This window comes from Sus scrofa, chromosome 2 (assembly GCF_054392235.1).
Source record: "Sus scrofa isolate SSC_HxYL_T2T_F1_AM1 chromosome 2, Sscrofa_HxYL_maternal_Yorkshire_Landrace_v2.0, whole genome shotgun sequence".
In the NCBI taxonomy this organism is placed as follows: domain Eukaryota; kingdom Metazoa; phylum Chordata; class Mammalia; order Artiodactyla; family Suidae; genus Sus; species Sus scrofa.
In genome coordinates this window covers 150,273,118-150,293,199 of record NC_139384.1, presented here as the reverse complement: position 1 = coordinate 150,293,199, position 20,082 = coordinate 150,273,118, and the positions used below count along the sequence as shown (strand labels likewise).

The following is a 20,082-nucleotide window of genomic DNA, read 5'->3' as shown; positions in this document are numbered from 1 at the left end:
AAGTGAGAAAATGAGACCTGGTTTAATTCACCCAGTGGTTCAACAGTAGACCAATTGGTGTCCACCATCCACAAATACAGAAGAAGACAATAAAGTGGACTTTCCTGACATTTTTTCTTGTTTCCTTTCAGAAATTCGTTTTACCCCCACTGGGTCCCCACAACACTTCTTTTTTTTAAATATTCTCATAATACCTTCCTGAGTAGCTGCTTGTAGACCCATCCCCTCCCGCCTGTCAGAATGTCAAGCCCCTTACGGGTAAGCACCTGCATTACGAACTACCGTCAATTCACAACTTTTTTGAGGTAAAAATAATCAGAAGAAAGGCTATTACTGATAGCTCTGTTGTCAGTGACTTTTGTTTCATTAAAACTCAAGAAAAGTTTAGAAGAAAAGACAGAACAGTTTTATAGGAGAAGGAAATAGTTCTTATCTGGAGCCAGAAAGAACACTATTACATTTAGTAAGAGATTGGAGATCTCTTGTGAGTGCTCAGGCTGGGGCGTATCAGGGATAGAGGAGCCCGTGTGTGCGCGTGTGCGTGTGTGCGTGTGTGTGTGTGTGTGCGTGTGCGTGCGTGCGTGTGTGTGTGTGTGTAGGTGAGGGGAGAGGGTGGTCTCAGATTTGATGAAAGCCCTTTCCTGCTTTCAGTGGCTTTGTCTGAATCTTTTTAGTGATGGAAACTACAATCAGTATAGCTTTACCAAGTAGGTAAAATATCATGTTGGATCTTAATTATAGGATTAACCACTGTCTGTCAGAGGAGATAGAAATGTTATCTAGGGAGAACTGGTTGTTTTCTGGGCTGAGGGGCTGCGGCTGTACCTTTAGGATTCTAAACTGACACCATTTAAAGTTGGCTCTTAGATAAGAACTTCTATTTGCAGCTAATACTGTGAGACTGTTGCATTTAGTTTCATTTGTGTATCCCTCAGTGCTTTTGCTGTTCGTTTTACCCAGAGTGGAATAACAGAGAGACTAGAAATCCTGAAGAGAAGGAAAAGATAGGCGGAGGAAAGGAGAGAGGAGGGAGAGACAGAGACAGAGAGGGGTGGGCAGGAGGGGGAGAAGATTTTTCAGGAGGGGAAAATATGGAGGCCAATGTGAGGGGAAAAAAAAACTATACACACAATAGAAAAAATCACAGGTGTTCAGAGAAGCATTACCTTTTATTCAAAAAGAAGAGAATGCAGTTCTATTTTTAACATGCAGATAAGCACCAGTTTAATAGTATGAGGGAGATATATCTGAGAAAACACTTAAGCCAGTCATGATTTGGTAAAAGTCATTGAGCTCAAGGCTGTTTGAACAGTAGCTTAGTATCCTTTTTGAAGACAATCTAGTTGATTCTCCTATATAAGTGACTGTGTAGGGATGAAGAATATTTTGAAAAGGTTTTAGTCACAAGATATGCAAGAGGTTTTAAAAAATCTGGAGCTAACTGTGAAAGTGTCATTGATGAAGTCTATCAGACCTAGGGATAGAGTCATAATAACCTCTACTTAATATACATAAAGAATTAGAGATAAAAAGTCATTTTGTAATGAAAGCTCTAACTACATTGTCCATTCATACGTTAGTAGATCGGATTTCTAGCGTAAGTGGAGTGCTAAAGAGTTTGCGGCCAGTTCCAGTGGCATTAATAGCAGTGTTAGTGAGGAAAATGTTCTGTTTGTTTTCATAAACTAGAGAATCTGATTCAGGCATAGAAATTAATTGTAATTACAATGACTTAGTTTAAATGTTAACTTAGAACCATTCCTTCCACTTCCAATCCAGACTCAGTTTGTTAGCTAATTAATAAATTATGATGGTCTTTCTGGCTCTGCTAATTAATTGAATTGTTACATGGTTGAAAGTTAGAGTTTCCATATCTGAGAGTGGAATTATTTCAATGCTAGGGAGGTCTGGCATTGTTTTCAGTGGCCATGTCATTAGTAATAACTTTTGTGGATATTCCACTGAATAACAGTATCTGGGAACTTTCTTCCCCAGCCTTCAGTGTTCCTTGCCTCTCTTGCTTCCTCGCTGTCATTCTTTTTTTTTTTCAGAACTTGATTTATTAAAACATTTTTTATTATAGTTGTTTACAATATTCCATCAATTTCTGTTATACAGAAGAGTGACCCAGTTATACGTATATGTACATTATTTTTCTCATATTATCTTCTATCATGTTCTGTCACAAGTGATTGGATATAGTTCTATGTGCTGTGTATAGCAGGACCTCATTGCTTATCCATTCTAAATATAATAGTTTGAATCTACTAAGCCAAATTCCCAGTCTATCCCACCCCTTCCCCTCCCGCTTGGCAACCACAAGTCTGCTCTCCATGTCTGTGAGTCTGTTTCTGTTTTGCGGATGGGTTCATTTCTGCCATATTTTAGATTCCACATGTGAGTGATATCATATGGTATTTATCTTTCTCTTTCTGATTTACTTCATGTGAGAATCTCTAGTTGAATCCATGCTGCTGAAGATGGCATTGTTTTGTCCTTTTTATGGCTAAGTAGCATTCCATTGGGTGTATGGACCACATCTTCTTAACCCATTCATCTGTCAGTGGACACTTAGGTTGTTTCCATGTCTTGGCTCTTGTGAATAGTGCTACAGTGAACATATATCATTTTGAATTGTAATTTTGTTGAGATCTATGCCCAGGAGTTGGATTGCTAGATCATATGGTAATTCTATGTTTCATTTTCTGAGGAACCTCCATACTGTTTTCCACATAGGGGTTGTACCAACAATGTTACATTCCCACCACCAGTGTAGAAGGATTACCTTTTCCCCACACCTTCTCCAGCATTTGATATTAGTAGGTTTTCTAATGATGACCATTTTGCTCACTGTCATTCTTTGCCACAAATGATGGCAGCTAGGTTGTGTGAGTAATTATTCTCCTAAGAGAAAAGGGTGGTGTGTGTGTGCGCGTGCGCTTTGGGTGGATATATGAGACAGGTAGGTTTGTCCTAAAGCAAAACTAGTTATTATCAAGTCATTCTTATTTTGGTTCTGGCTTCTTTTGCATCTTGCCCTATCCCCAGCCATTACCTCTCCATCTCCCATTCAAGAACGGCTTTAGCATTAAGTGCCAGCAACTGTTATATACTTGTTGATGTATAAGATAATCTTAATGATCCCTTGGATTCATCTGTGTGCATGCTGGAGATGGCAGTATTTTCATATCTTTCCTGAGGCTCAAAGCACCAGCAATAGTGAATAAGCAACACCAGGTCCTTCTGGAAATTTTTTGAAAAAGCCATAAAAGAGAGGGTTTATACATGTAGAAACCATAGCAACCAAATGGCAAACTACAAATACTAGGTCATGCTGGCAACTCATCAGGACCTCATGGTACCAGTCAAAGATGACATTGAAGATGTTCAAGGGCAGCCAGCAGGCCCCAAAGGTCACCACAATGGAAATCAACATTTTGTTGACCCTCTTGTTCTCCCTGAGCCGACTCCAACTTTCCCTCTTCTTGTCTACTTTCCCATTTCTCCTACGGAGGCAGATAACAATCTTCAGGTAGCAGATAAGGATGAAGCCCAGAGGAACCCAATACTGGAGCAAAAACAGGGAGGTGGTAAAGAGAAGCTGGTTCATTTTGGAGGCCCATTTCTCTACACAGGCTGCTTGGTGGTCATAGAGGTCAGTGGGAAGAGAGGTTTTGGAAGGGCTTCTCAGTGAGGTGGTAGGACAGGAAGAAAGGAATAGACAACAGAAGGGAAAATAGCCAAATCAGTGTGATACCCCAGTAGGCCTGAGCTGCACTGGGTTTCCAGCCCTGGGGGTTCACAATCAGCTGATATCTCTCAACAGCAATTAATACAAGTGAGAATATGGACACAGAGATGGAGACACTTTGCACATAAGAGGTGAGTTTGCACATGATTTCACCAAATATCCAGTGGTCCATCAGAGTGTAGATGATGGTAAAAGGGAGGCACATGATGCAGACCAAGATGTCAGAGAGGGAGAGGTTGGCGATCAGTATGTTGGTGACATTCTGAGCTTCTCTCTGCTTCTTAAAGATGATAATGAGGAGGGAGAGATTTCCAAAAAAGCCTATAATTAATACCAAACTGTAGGCTATGAGTAGTAGGAGCAAGGCTAGGGATGCAGGTCTACAGGACTCAAAGTAGATAAATGCGGAGCTGTTGCCCTTAACACTGGTTTTATTGGATGCTGGATGGTTTAGGATAAAGTCCATTATGTCAGGGTTGTAAGAAGAGCTTTTCTATGCTTACTTGTATTATTGATGGGTATTTTGGCCATAAGTTGTTAGAAGGAACTTTGTTCTGAGTCTTCCAATGAATAATCACTAGGGTTTAGTCTTCCTCTTTGTCTGCTTGATGGAAATGCTTGAATGACTTGAGTATACTCTTGAGATCCTAAAAAATTAAACAGAACCAGAAAATTAGTGCAAATTCTTAACACGCTGGATAATTCTATAGATGGAACTGTGTCTCTAAGAGGACAGAGAGAGCTATCAGGGGATTGTCTGTATCCTTGCCTTCCTTTAATCTCAGGGTGTTTTATTTGTCCCAACAGTGTAGTCTTTAGAGGTAATGAGGAAAGAAATGTGACAGCATTCTGTATAAGATAGCTCAAATGTATTTTCCATCCTTAAACTTTCTGTGTTTTTGTATATGTGTGCTGTGGAGACCAGAGTACTCTGTTTGGAATTGATTCCACTTGGAGTATTGCTGGTGTCCGTATGACTTTGACATAGGTTAATTGCCCTTCCTGCTTAGTTTTTAAGTCTGTAAAATGGGGTTAAACAATCCTGTTTATGTCTGAGTTGTGAGGATTACATAAGATCATGCAACTGAATTGTTCCTCATGCCCACCAATAGAACACATGTTTGTGTGTAGTATATGTGTGCTGAATAAATTTGTCAGTTCTCTTCCCCAGAACTAGCTTATAGTCCTAAGTCTGGGGGCTAGAATCACAGATCATGCCTCCGCGGGAAGAACATATGCCTTCTCATCTTTTTTCTTCCTTCCACTCTTTGGAGCTGAGGCCAGACTCAGCACAAGTAGTTTCTGGGTACATAGCTCAGATGCTAGAGATAAAGGCAAAGTAGCTAGTGCCTAGTGAGGTATTACCCAGAATTAACTTTAAAAGGCAATCTTTTAATTTCCTTTTCCTTTGGGTCTCTTCTTTTTCTGACTTTTAGAGAGGAAAGGTGGTCCCTGAACCTATGGCTCAGGGTGGTCATATTCAGTGGTGCTATTCATACCAGGGCACCCAGCAGGCATGGTGAACAATTGGTGGTTGTCCAAGTGGTGACAATTCTGGCCCAAAGACGACATGTTGAAAAAAATACCCTTATCTTGGTTTATTCTTTAGAAATTTGAGGAAAACAACATAAATGGCATTGATAAAGGAAGCTAAGCAATAGGAACAAAAGAAAACAAACTTTTGTTTGCCTTTTGAAATTACCCTGGTCTGCTCTCACATTCATTCTGAGTTCAAAGGCTTAGCAGATTTTTATTGGAAAGAAATCACCTTAAGAATACTCAGAGTTTCAACAATAGATACCACAGTGAGAAAGACATGGAAATACCACAGGTGAATAAGAGCTGTTGATACAAGGCAGTATATTTGATAAAGAAGTATCGAAGGAACTAATCTATGGCTCAGATGTGCTATGGTGATAAGTAGAAATAGCAAAATTTCTAAACAGTGGTATTCAAAATGCAGTTTAGGTCTTGGATGATTCAGGGGTTCCCTAGGACTAGAGTTCACAGATATTGGCTGAAAGGAAATGTCAAGACAGATTTAAGCCTTTTATGACATTCAGTGGACTGGAACTGTAAGTGAGAAATAGCTTGTATTGTTTACTGTAGACTTGCCACTAAAGAAGCTTCATTTGGAGGAGGAGGAAAGGGATGAAAAGGAAATAGGCAGTTGCTGTACATACAGATCGATGTGCTAGAAAGACCATGGTACTTCCTGTTAGGAGACATTCCTGCTGTTAACTAGCCTTTAGATCTTGGGCAAGTCATTCCCCTTCTCTGGGCCCCAGTTTCTTCATCTGTACAATTAAATTAAAAAAAATGGCCTATTTCACACCTTGTTGAAAAAGTCAATGAAATGATATATTTTAAACATCCTATAAACTTTTAAACACTTTGCAAATTCAAGTGCTCATTATTGTTGCTATCTCATTGAATGTTGTAGTCATTTGTATGGAATTGATCTAACCCCCCTCCTCCAGAGAGGCATGAGTGCTTTCATATCTGCTATACTGTTTATTTTCCAACATCAAGTTTGCTGAAAAGACTGAGGGATTGTTATGTTTCCATTTCATACAAACTCAAGTTACAGAACCATTCAAGAGCTTAGCTAAAACCAGCCAAGTCCCAGCAAAGTCTTGTGCTTCCCAGCTCTTATGTCCACGAAAAAGAAACGCTTCCTACATATCCTGCAGAGTTTGGTCTGAGCAACTGTTTTTTCTTTTTACACATAGGGAATTTATACAGTTTTGCAGATTTCCTAGCAGATTGTTAATAGACATGGTAACAAACATAAGAAACACATGTGTTGCCCATTCTTGTTGATCTGGGTTGTCTGGGTGGAGTGAATAGGTATTACCACACTGCCTCAGCAGGTCTGAACTTAGTAGAGACCCCTCTACTCTCCTCCATAATGATTAGTAACAAAGCACAGTTAGTCCCCCAGTGTATAAATTCCTATAAAGACTTGAAGCTCAGAAAGCCAAAAAGTCAGATGGGCCTCATCTGGGAGGACATCAAAGGGGAGTGCTGGAGTTACATTATCCAGTACTCTCCACACAGTTCAGAGAAGATAAATAAGAAAATCCCCGAATGGACTTCAGATGGCAATGTGGGATTTACACTTTACATAATTGGTAACTATTAAGTTAAAATATTTAAATGTTGCTTATCTGGAAGCAAAATAATGCTAAGCCTTGCTTGATTCATAAAAAAATTCTTGGGATACATTTCTGTTTTAGGAAAGGTCATCTTTGGCTTGTTTGATTGAAAATGACCCAAGCATATGAGATCTCAAATTACCAAGTCATATTTCACCCCAAAATATGATTAGAATGTGGCAGAAATAAGTAATCAGTTTTTAAAATTTGATTGTGTCTAGATAGGCTCACGAGCCACATGCCTTGAACTGGCTCTGTTTATGCCTTTTAATGCAAAACTGTAGCATTATGTTACACATTTTTGGATAGTTTTGTGTTTAAAAGTTTTAAGATAAGCAAAATAAGTGCATTACTCTGCCAGAGTCTCAATATGCATATTTATTTCTGTATCTGAATGTCTTTTTGTTAGTTTGTGTCTTTCTGTCTCTACTTGTACAACTCTTTTTTTGGTGGGGGGGGTGTCAGGGGTAGAGTTTGTATGTGTCTGTGCCTTGGTCTCTCTGTGTTTTCTCCTTATCTCATTGTCTTCCTCTTTTTCCTGCCTCTCTGCCTTATTCTTGTCTCTATTTCACCCTTTCCCTTAATTATCCATAACACAGAAAAACCAAAACTTATTTTAGATTATCTCTTATATTTCATTTGGTGCTATTGTGTTTTCACCTGGAGTAAAATCTATAGGTATTCCAGTATACCCCTCTCATTTGACAGAAGTTGTGGCTTTGCAGTAAATTACTGTCAGAATAGGCACTAGAGCCTTAGTTTCCTGGTTGGAGAGTTCCATGCTCTTTCTTTTTTTGTTGCCACCTCCTTTTTTATATTTCTCAAAGAAATTTCTCTATTTATTGTTCTTTATTTTAAAAGCAGGTGAGTAGAAGATTTTCTATTTCTTTTATGTTAAAAAATTTCTTTTTGTAACTTCACAGAATCTGTAGCCTTGGGTAAGGTGAAGTTTTGCACATACCCCACCCCAGTATTTATGTGAGTGTCCCCGAATAGGGCAGGATTACACTGCAAGAATTCTCTCTCCTTTTCCCAAAGCCTCTAGGAATACAGACTCTATGGCTGTGTTGATGCAAATAACATTTCACACTTGTTTGGGGCTTAATTATTTTAAAGTCCTATCCCATTTATTAATTCATTCAAAAATTTAAGTGCTATGAAAAGATCCTCAGCATTGTTAATTATTAGAGAAATGCAAATTGAAACTGCAATGAAGTATCACCTCACCCTAGTTGGAATAGCAGTCAAATAATAAATGCTGAGAGGGTGTGGAGAAAAGGGAACCCTCCTACTGTTGGTGGGAATGTAAATTGGTACAGCCACTGTGAAAAACAATATGGATATTCCTTAAAAAAACTTAAAAACAGAGCTGCCATATGATCCAGCAGTCCCTCTCCTGGGCATATACCCAGAAAAGACGGAAACTCTAATTTGAAAAGATGCATGTACCCCGGTGTTCATAGCAGCACTATGTACAATAGCCAAGAAATGGAAACAGCCCAAGTGCCCATCAGCAGACGATTGGTTTAAGAAAAAAAAATGTATATATAGTTCAGCCATGTTAAAGAATAAAATATTGCCATTTGCAGCAAAATGGAAGGACCATAGGATATCATACTAAATGCAGTAAGTCAGAAAAAGACAAATATCATATGATATCACTTATACGTGGAATCTAAAAACTAATACAGATAAATCTATGTGTAAAACAGAAACAGACTCACAGACATAAAAAACAGATTTATGGTTACCAAAGGGGAAAGGAAGTAGGGAGGGATAAATTAGGCGTATGGGAATAACAAATATAAAATACTATACATAAGATAGTAAAGCAACCAGGATTTACTGTATAGCACAGGGCACTGTATTCAATATTTTATAAAGACTTGTGGTTGCCAAGGGGTAGGGGGAAGGGAGTGGGATGGACTGGGAGTTTGGAGTTAGCAGGTGCAAACTATCACATTTAGAATGTATAAACAATAAGGTTCTACTGTCTAGCACAGGAAACTATATCCACTCTCCTGGGATAGACCATGATGGAAAATAATATAAAGAAAAGAACGTATGCATATGTATGACTTAGTCACTTTGCTGTACAGCAGAAATTGGCACAACATTGTAAATCAACTATTCTTTAATAAAGATTTTTAAAATATCATGTAATAACCTATATATAACGGAAAATAATCTGAAAAATATGTATGTATAACTGAATCACTCTGTACATCTAAAACTAACACAGTATTGTAAATCAACCATTCCTCAATTTAAAAAATTTTTAAAAAGAATTTAAGTGCTGACAAAGGTAGGCCGTCTTACTTCATCTCGACAGGAGTCCTGTACTGTAATTCTGATTTTACAGATGTGGCAACTAAGATCCAGCGAGTTGCTTATGGTTGCATAGTTTATAGCAGAGCCAAGAATAAGACGTATACTTTCTAAACCATACGCAATTAATATTTCCAGCTTATTTTGGTCATTTCTTAAAATCAGTCAAATTAATAATTTGTGTTCCATGAAAACAGGTAGAACTAGAATCTCTGTAAAGACATCTTAGAGCTTTCCCTTGGAACAAAGTACTGTATTAAGTAACCATAAGAGGCATCAAGAAACAAATGCCCACTCTTTCACAGCCTTATAAAAAGTATAATTGGCCTGGTTATTCTATGTTGTGCAGACTCTATCCTATTCAACTATTGACCCATTCCCCAAATCAGGTTTTACATCTATCTGTTGCAGAAGTGTGTGCTGTCTTTTAAGATTTGGGGATAACATTTGATTCATCCATTCTTTTATTACATATTTGATTTTCTTTGCTAGAGATGGTTTATCTGTTTTTCTTTGAATGTGGCAATTGCTTGAGTCCATATAAAGAATCATTGGAAAATATGCACATTTTATTTTCTGGAGCCTGACAGTTACTTTTAAAGTCAAGCCAAATACAGATTGTCTGAATTGGCTTTAATTAATTTTCTTTGCAGGTTAATGACTGAACTTTTCATTATAGGGAATGTTGAGGTTTTTAATTCTTAAAATAGTAACACATTAAATATATCAAGAAAGGAGAGCCAAACTCTGCCAATGAATATGAGAATACCAGGTTTTTAACTTTATTCACATATAAAAAATAATTAAAACTCCATCGTGCCAATATTAGCACTTGTTGATTTCTTTTGATAATTTCTTTACACTGGGGCAAAGTTGTAAGTTGTTTTTTTGATCACATAAGCAAGAAGACATAAGGTATAATTACGCTTGAACATAGAACAGTTCTAATTTTTAATGATCTTCACACATTTAAGAATTGGATTATCTTAACATGAAAAAAATATTGCAAAATGCAATTAAAGATTATTCTTTCTAAACCAGCTATAATGGAAAAAATAAAAATCATTATATATAATAAAAGATTATTTTTTAGTATTTTAGAGATTTGTTACCCAGTTTCTTACCTGTTGGAAATTTCTAGCTCTGTTGCTATTCTTTTCATCTTCTCTATACATTTTCTTTCTTCATTTCCATGATGATTTTTTAAAGTTTATTTTTATGTAAAAAGATGACATGTCAGCCTCCTGTCCAAGTCATAACATCCTCCTTGCACTTCTTGGCTTATTTATCCACCAAAGAGTCTATAGCTTTCATATCAGTGCTGCTCCCAGAGGTGAAATCATTACACAGAGGATCAAGCTTTGGACTCCAGTAGGATCTGAGGGCCACTGAAAAGCCAGAAGGGAGGAGTCATCTTAGCAGCAGTGATATTAAATGGAGCTGTTTACAAGATGTGTTCAAAATGTTACTTTAAAAGTCATCTTAGAGATGATAATAAGAGTAAATATTGAAAATCTATGGCATTTTCTGGCGCGTGTGTGTGTGTGTGTGTGTGTGTGTGTGTGTGTGTGCGCATATTAGCTTTGCCAAAATCATACGTTTGATTTTAATATTCCTGGAAAATTATTCATAAACATTAGTGGTTATTCTTTTTTTTTTTTTTTGAGGATCAGCCCACTTCAGCATCCACTTTATTTTTTATTTTTTATTTTTTTTTTATTATTTTCCCACTGTACAGCAAGGGGGTCAGGTCATCCTTAGATGTATACATTGCAGTTACAGTTTTTTCCCCCACCCTTTCTTCTGTTGCGACATGAGTATCTAGACATAGTTCTCAATGCTATTCAGCAGGATCTCCTTGTATATCTATTCTAGGTTGTGTCTGATAAGCCCAAGCTCCCGATCCCTCCCACTCCCTCCCCCTCCCATCAGGCAACCACAAGTCTCTTCTCCAAGTCCATGATTTTCTTTTCTGAGGAGATGTTCATTTGTGCTGGATATTAGATTCCAGTTATACGTGATATCATATGGTATTTGTCTTTGTCTTTCTGGCTCATTTCACTCAGGATGAGATTCTCTAGTTCCATCCATGTTGCTGCAAATGGCATTATGTCATCCTTTTTTATGGCTGAGTAGTATTCCATCGTGTATATATACCACATCTTCTGAATCCAATCATCTGTCGATGGACATTTGGATTGTTTCCATGTCCTGGCTATTGTGAATAGGCCTGCAATGAACATGCGGGTGCATGTGTCTCTTTTAAGTAGAGCTTTGTCCGGATAGATGCCCAAGAGTGGGATTGCAGGGTCATATGGAAGTTCTATGTATAGATTTCTAAGGTATCTCCAAACTGTTCTCCATAGTGGCTGTACCAGTTTACATTCCCACCAGCAGTGCAGGAGGGTTCCCTTTTCTCCACAGCCCCTCCAGCACTTGTTATTTGTGGATTTATTAATGATGGCCATTCTGACTGGTGTGAGGTGGTATCTCATGGTAGTTTTGATTTGCATTTCTCTTATAATCAGCGATGTTGAGCATTTTTTCATGTGTTTGTTGGCCATCTGTATATCTTCCTTGGAGAAATGTCTATTCAGGTCTTTTGCCCATTTTTCCATTGATTGATTGGCTTTTTTGCTGTTGAGTTGTATAAGTTGCTTGTATATTCTAGAGATTAAGCCCTTGTCAGTTGCATCATTTGAAACTATTTTCTCCCATTCTGTAAGTTGTCTTTTTGTTTTCTTTTTGGTTTCCTTTGCTGTGCAATAGCTTTTCAGTTTGATGAGGTCCCATGGGTTTATTTTTGCTCTAATTTCTATTGCTTTGGGAGACTGACCTGAGAAAATATTCATGATGTTGATGTCAGAGAGTGTTTTGCCTATGTTCTCTTCTAGGAGTTTGATGGTGTCCTGTCGTATATTTAAGTCTTTCAGCCATTTGGAGTTTATTTTTGTGCATGGTGTGAGGGTGTGTTCTAGTTTCATTGCTTCGCATACAGCTGTCCAGGTTTCCCAGCAATGCTTGCTGAATAGACTTTCCTTTTCCCATTTGATGTTCCTGCCTCCCTTGTCAAAGATTAATTGACCATAGGTGTCAGGGTTTATTTCCGGATTCTCTATTCTGTTCCGTTGGTCTGTCTGTCTGTTTTGATACCAGTACCACACTGTTTTGATGACTGTGGCTTTGTAGTATTTCTTGAAATCTGGGAGAGTTATGCCTCCTGCTTGGTTTTTGTTTCTCAGGATTGCTTTGGCGATTCTGGGTCTTTTGTGGTTCCATATAAATGTTTGGATTGTTTGTTCTAGTTCTGTGAACAATGTCATGGGTAATTTGATAGGGATTGCATTGAATCTGTAGATTGCTTTGGGTAACATGGCCATTTTCACAATATTGATTTTTCCAACCCAGGAACATGGAATATCTTTCCATTTCTTTACATCTTCTTTGATTTCTTTGATTAAAGTTTTATAGTTCTCGGCATATAGGTCCTTTACCTCTTTGGTCAGGTGTATTCCGAGGTATTTGATTTTGTGAGGTACAATTTTAAAAGGTATCATTTTTTTGTATTCCTTTTCTAATGTTTCATTGCTGGTATACAGAAATGCAACTGACTTCTGAATGTTAATCTTATATCCTGCCACTTTGCTGAATTTATTAATCAGTTCAAGGAGTTTTGGGGTTGAGTCCTTAGGGTTTTCTAGGTATAGTATCATATCATCTGCATACAGTGACAGTTTGATCTCTTCTCTTCCTATATGGATGCCTTTGATTTCTTTTGTTTGTCTAATTGCTGTGGCTAAGACTTCCAAAACGATGTTGAAGAGCAGTGGTGAGAGTGGGCATCCCTGTCTTGTTCCAGATTTGAGTGAGAAGGCTTTCAGTTTTTCCCCATTGAGGATTATATTTGCTGTGGGTTTCTCATAAATGGCTTTGATGATATTCAGGAATGTTCCCTCTATACCCACTTTGGCGAGGGTCTTGATCATGAATGGATGTTGAACTTTGTCAAATGCTTTTTCTGCGTCTATTGAGATGATCATATGATTTTTGACCTTTTTTTTGTTAATGTGGTGTATGATGCTGATTGATTTGCGTATGTTGAACCATCCTTGTGAACCTGGGATGAACCCAACCTGGTCATGGTGTATAATTTTTTTGATATGTTGTTGGATTCGGTTGGCTAAGATTTTGTTGAGAATTTTTGCATCTATATTCATCAATGATATTGGCCGATAGTTTTCTTTTTTGGTGGTATCTCTGTCTGGTTTTGGAATGAGGGTGATGGTGGCCTCATAGAATGTCTTTGGGAGTATTCCTTCTTCTTCAACCTTTTGAAAAAGTTTAAGGAGGATGGGCACCAATTCCTCTTTATATGTTTGATAAAATTCACCTGTGAAGCCATCTGGTCCTGGACTTTTATTTGCAGGGAGTGATTTTATGACCTCTTCAATTTCATTTCTAGTGATGGGTCTGTTCAGTTGGTCTGTTTCTGCTTGATTCAGTTTTGGCAAGCTGTAAGATTCTAGAAAATTGTCCATTTCTTCCAGATTGTCAAACTTGTTGCCATACAGTTGTTCATAGTATTCTCTTATGGTTTTTTGAATTTCTGCTGTATCCGTTGTGATTTCTCCTTTTTCATTTATAATTTTGGTGATTTGGGTTCTTTCTCTCCTCTTTTTAGTGAGTCTGGCCAGGGGTTTGTCAATTTTGTTCACCTTTTCAAAGAACCAGCTCTTGGTTTTATTAATTTTCTCTATTGTTTTTTGAGTCTCTATTTTATTGATTTCTTCTTTGATCTTTATAATTTCCTTCCTTCTGCTGACTTTAGGACTTTTTTGTTCTTCTTTTTCTAATTCGTTTAGGTGGAGGGTTAAGTTGTCAATTTGGGATCTTTCTTCTTTTTTGAGAAAGGCCTGGATTGCTATAAATTTCACTCTGAGCACTGCTTTCGCAGCATCCCATAGATTTTGAGAGGTTGTGTCTTCATTATCATTTGTTTCAAGGTAGTTTTTAATTTCCTTCTTGATTTCCTCATTGACCCATTGGTTTTTTAGTAGCATGTTGTTTAGTCTCCATGGAGTAGGTTTTTTCTCTTTGCTTTTCCCATGGTTGATTTCTAATTTCATGGCATTGTGGTCAGAGAAGATACTTGAGATAATTTCTACGCTCCTAAATTTATTGAGATTCGCTTTGTGTCCCAATATGTGGTCGATTCTTGAGAATGTTCCATGAGCATTTGAGAAGAATGTGTATTCTGCTTTTTTTGGATGTAGTGTCCTGAAGATATCAATTAAGTCTAACTTTTCTATTGTTTCCTTTAGGATCTCTGCATTAGTGGTTATTCTTAGAGAATTTACTATCAGTTAAGAGATGGACTTTATTCCTGATTTTTCTATAATTTATGAGACTAATAAAAATGCTTTTAAAATTGGAATTAACCCCAAGTACCCCGGGAAAGTTGTATTATATAAGATGTTCATCACCTACTTTGAAACTGGCAGCAACTGAGCTGCTTAAATAAAAGTGAAGACTGAAAAGCTCTTTTGTGTATTTGAAAAATTATTGCAAGAGGGGACTCTTCCTTACCGTTACAAAAGACTGAAGAAGTGAGATTTTGATGAAATATAGGAAATATTTCCCTATAGAGGGAATATTCAAAGGCTTTGAGAAACAACACTGTGTAATATAGCAAGTGTGATTGAAGGTATTTCTTACATGGCCTAGTGAATAGACTAGCAAGATTTTGAAATATTTCCTCACTCAAGGATTCATTGGTAGCACCCCAAATTTTAAAACTAAGCCATGCCAATCAATTGTTTCCCCACCAAATACACCAAACTAACCAATAAAACTTAAAATTCCACAGCAGTCAACAACATTGAAATTCTGTATCTGTGGTTTTTTTTTTTTTCTGTGATGGTAAATATATATTTTCTGAAAAAGACAGAACTAACATAACAATAAATAATATATACATTTTTCTGTATGATACACATTTATATAAAAAAGTAGAACAATTTTCTAGTTGAACTGGGCTAAATATTAACTTATTCACATTTAAAAAATTTTTTATTGAAGTCTAGTTGACTTACAATGTTATGTTAATTTTAGGTGTATAGCAAAGTGAATTAGTTATATATATACACAGTTATCCATTCTTTTTCAGATTCTTTTTGCATGTAAGTTGTTACCGAATAATAAGTAGATTTCTCTGTGCTTTACAGTAGGTCCTTATATATGTTAATCCTCAACCTGAAATCGAACTTATGGTTACCAAAGGGGAAATGTGGCGGGAGGGCTAAATTAGGAGCTGTGTATGTGTGCTTTGTAGAACCTTACCAAGTCACTGGCCGGGTAGGATAGGTGGCACGATGGTGGGAATGTGCTCTGCAGGGTGGAAGCCAATCTCCTCCTCTGTAGAAACGTTACGAGCCAATGTGGTCCTAGTAGTTCAGGGCCCACACCTTGTCTTTGCCCAGTCATCTTGTTTTATTTTTTTTTTTTTCCTGTCGTCTTTTACTAGAATCCCTATTACTTTATTTACCTATTTGTACTTGGAAGTATAGAGAGTAGCAAGTTTTGGGGGGCTTATTGAATAACAAATATCCATTCTGTACGTAGAATAGTGGCATTAACTAGCAGTGGCTACAGGGTTAATGGATATTAAAAGATCTTCTAGTCATCTATGATGTTGGTGAAGTTTTGAGAGGCAGCTTGAGTGGGATGGAGCTGGCTCTGAACCCAGATTGTACCATGATGATACGTAACTGGGTCACTTTGAGCTTCTCTCTGAGCTTCTCCTCTTCTGTAAGGTGAATATTGCCATCTGTCTGGCAGGATTATTTTGATAGTTAATGGTGGAACATAGTAGATATTCAGTAAGTGCCAGTTACTGTTGTTTTTTAGAGTTTGACTTAGTAGAAGGATGTACCCAGGTTAAGAACAGAGTTGTTTTCCTGAATCCCTTCCCAAGGAGAGTCTAGAGTGAGCATGAGATGCTGAGAAATGGTGAAAAAAAATTGTTTTTTAATTTTTAAGGGGATGTTTTGTGTAATCTTGTGCTGTCCTTACTTCTTCTTGTCATCTTCTTCTTTCTCTTACATCTCTTCTTCCTCTTTTTCCTCCTCTTCCTCTTCTTTCTCCTTCACAGCTGCACCTGCAGCATATGGAAGTTCCCACGGAGCTGCAGCTGCCAGCCTACACCACAGCTGCAGCAATGCCAGATCCAAGCCATGTCTGCGACCTATACCACAGCTCATGGCAGTGCTGGAGACTTTAACCCACTGAGCGAGGCTAGGGATTGAACTCGCATCCTCATGGTTATTAGTCAGATTCTTAACCAGCCGAGCCACAACAGGAACCTCCTGTGCTGTCTTTATTGATGTTAAAATTTAGCGAGCATCTGGGTTTTGTTTGCCTTAATTAAAATTCACTGTTTTAATTGCAGAAGTTAGTTTATAGACTAACAGCCTTGGACAGCAGGCAGTATAGTTGATAACAGTGTCTGAAGAAAGAACGAAGCCCCTAATTATTTTTCCCATCTCTGTAGAACCCTTGCAGCCTATTATTTTCCTCTCTCACTATAGTATATGCTTTATTTTTAATTATAAAACACATTTTATTGTTTTTAATATACTGTGCCTTGATGAATGTAAACTAAAACATTAGGTGATTCTCTGAGCCCATACTTTTACATATTAGGGAAAATCAAATTGAGGAGCATTTGAAAAGTATAAATAGTGTCTGAACTCAAATTCTGTCATCTGTGTTATAATTGATTGATTGTACCAAAGCTTGGTAAAGAAAGGCTTTCTGGTTTTTTCTCACCCTGCTGAAGTTGTCTTTACCTCTATCTCTGCACTATATCAGAGTAAATTTGGACCAAAATATAAATTAGGGTGTGTAATTTCTTTACCTAAAGCCTTTCATCAGTGTCTAATTGCTATTGTAAGAAAATCTGAATTCTTTACTGTTGCTTACAAAGTCTTATATGATGTAGTTCCTGTTTACCTCTTTGACTTTATATTTCTCTCCTTCCCCACAATATGTCAAGTCTTTAATGGGGGGCAGGGTATCGCCTTATCTCCTTCACTTTATAGGAGGAACTTTGTGAGCTGGTGGGTAGTTTAATTGTTGAATGGCAGCTAAAATAATCCTTTTTTTTTTTTTTGACAATGTCTACTTTTTTTTTTTCTTTTTAGGGCCTCACCCATGGCAAATGGAAGTTCCCAGGCTGGGGCTCAAATCGGAGCTAAAGCTGCTGGCCTATGCACTGATGTAGCCACAGAGACACAAGATTTGAGCTTCATCTGTAACCTACACCACAGCTCATGGAAGTGCCGGATCCTTTAACCCACTGAGCAGGGCCAGGGTTTGAACCCGTATCCTCATGGATACTAGTTGGATTCATTACTGGTGAGCTACAATGGGAACTCCCAACAATGCCTACTTTTATACCTATCTTGTTATAGGATCTCATCTTCTCCTACCTCTCTTTGATGATAGCTGATCAGATTTGGAGAGGGGGGTAAAGGTAGGGGTGGGGTTTGGTAACATAAATCAGGACATATTCCAAAGATAATACTATTTTAGCAATAATCCATTTTATGGCTAGAGCATAATTTAACAGGTTTTCTATTGACGGTCCCCTCATCACAAACACCACATTATAAACAACAACCTTATTCATGGCTAAGTATCAGCTCACATTCATTTCCAGGAATTAGCCTAAGGAAGTAACAATCTGGGATACAGTGATGTTTGAACACGTTGGATATATCCACTTATCCAGACCTAGTCAGTGCCCTATGATGCTATGGCAGACAGATATATCAGAGCATAAAAACCTCCACAAGAACTTTTTATTAGAGTTTCGTTTGGAATTTTGGGGTCTGTCAATTCCAAATATTCGTTTTATTTCTGTCATCCTTGGTTTTTTTCAAAATGTAAGCCTCCCCCCCAACCCCCTGCAGGCAGTGTGCCCCTGCTGCACCCTCTTGCCTATTTCATTCAGAGCTTCACCTGATGCATCTCAGAGAATATATTTATTCAATTGATTCTCATTCAAGGATTCCATATTTATGAATTAACCTACTCACTACAATTTATTTGTAATCCCCAAATTAGTACTCACTGTGCTTTCAAGGTCATTTGTAGATAGACATGTTCAGAGTGGTGAAGTTTGGATCATACAAGGAGCATGTTCCCAGTTGAGTTTGAATAAGGCAACTGTTTTCTCTTCTTGTTTTAGCTGTCATACTGTAAACAGATGAGAGCTCACCTTCTCCCATAAATACATCAGAAATACAATCTACATGTGGAACGATTCTCACAGAACATTTACTGAACACTGGCAAGAAAGTCTCCACCTAACAGGGTAGGACAAAAGAAGAAAGAGAAAGGAATCTGGATAGGATCAGCCCCCTTGGGAGGGAACCGTGAAAGAGGAAAGATTTCCACACACTGGGAAGTCCCCTCATGGGTGGAGAGACCAGCAGACACAAAGGGAGAGCTTTGGAGCCTCAGAAAAGCCTGCAGGAACCAATTTATGGAGGGCAAAGCAGAAAAAGACCTGCATAGATGGTTGGTGCTACTGCTCAGCACACTGCAGCCTGAGACACTCAGGCAGGGGCTGGATACCGAAGCTCAGGCTTCAGAGGTCACATATAGGGAAGGACTGGGGTTGGCTGTAAGGAGATACCCTGAGGGGTCTAGGGTGTGGTGCACCACAATTGAAGGAGGACAAGAAGAAGCCTGGGCCAGTCAGAGAGGCAAGGCACCCTCTGGAAGGGTGCGAGAAGGGAGGGGCAGGACCTCTGTAGGAGCTTCTTTCTCTATGCACAGACTATCAGGCAGTAGGGCACTGCTTACATGAGCTCTGGGAGTGGGCTTAAGTTGCTGCTGTTGCCATCTCAAACTCCAGAGGTGGGCCCAGACCATTACCTCTGATGAGGGCATCACAACCAGATGCCAAACACTGTCCCCACCTTCCCAGGAACATGTGTGGGCTGCATACCTGTACACTCTCTATCAAGGGGATAATAGCCAGCATATGCTGAGGAAAGAGATGGCAAGCATCCAAACTAAAAGTGGCCCTCACACAAAAAAATTATACCCACGCAAACTATGCAGGGATGCTCCTGCATTTTAATAATCCTCCAAGACTACAGTAGAGAAGTGTTTCTCCTAAACTCACAGAATGAGAGACATATAAGCAAAATGAAGAAGCAGAGGAACCACTACCAGTTAAAAGAACAAGAGAATTCCTCTGAAGGAACAAACAATAAAACAGCTCTCTTCAGTCTAATAGTTCAAAAAAGAGTTACTGAAAATGCTGAAGGAATTAAGAAAGGCTATAACAGAAATGCAGATTACTGTAAAATGGAACCAGAAACTGTAAGGAGGACCCCCCAAAAATTAGAAAATTCATTTGCCGACACGAAAGCAGAGCTAAGGCATTGAATAGCAGAATGAATAATGCAGAAGAAAGAATAAGTGGACCTGGAAGATAGAATAATGGAAATTATCCAATCAAAACAGAAGACAGAAAACCAAATGAAAAAAAAAATGAAAGCAATGTAAGAGACCCATGGAATCATATAAAGTGTACCAATCTGTGCATAATAGGAATTCCAGAAAAAGAAGAAAGAGAAAAGGGGGTTGAAAATGTATTTGATGAGTTCCTGTTATGGTGCAGTGGAGATGAATACGACTAGTAACCATGAGGTTGTGGGTTTGATCCCTGGCCTTGCTCAGTGGGTTAAGGATCTGGCATTTCCATGATCTGTGGTGTACGTTGCAGACGCAGCTCAGGTCCTGCATTGCTGTATCTGTGGCTGTGGCCAG

At 38.3% G+C, this 20,082-nt stretch overlaps 2 protein-coding genes across 7 annotated transcripts in view; one reads left to right on the top strand and one right to left on the bottom strand.

Moving 5' to 3' along the window:
• Window positions 1-20,082, top strand: part of KLHL3 (kelch like family member 3) — a 288,734-nt gene that overhangs the window by 94,118 nt on the left and 174,534 nt on the right. The gene's annotated exons all lie outside the window — the stretch shown is intronic.
• On the bottom strand, window positions 3,037-4,303 carry LOC100517462 (neuropeptide Y receptor type 6-like). Its single transcript, XM_085015290.1, is given in 3 exon segments — window positions 3,037-3,259; window positions 3,261-3,671; window positions 3,673-4,303. Coding segments are annotated over 3 exon segments (1,110 nt in total). The 5' UTR covers window positions 4,218-4,303; the 3' UTR covers window positions 3,037-3,105.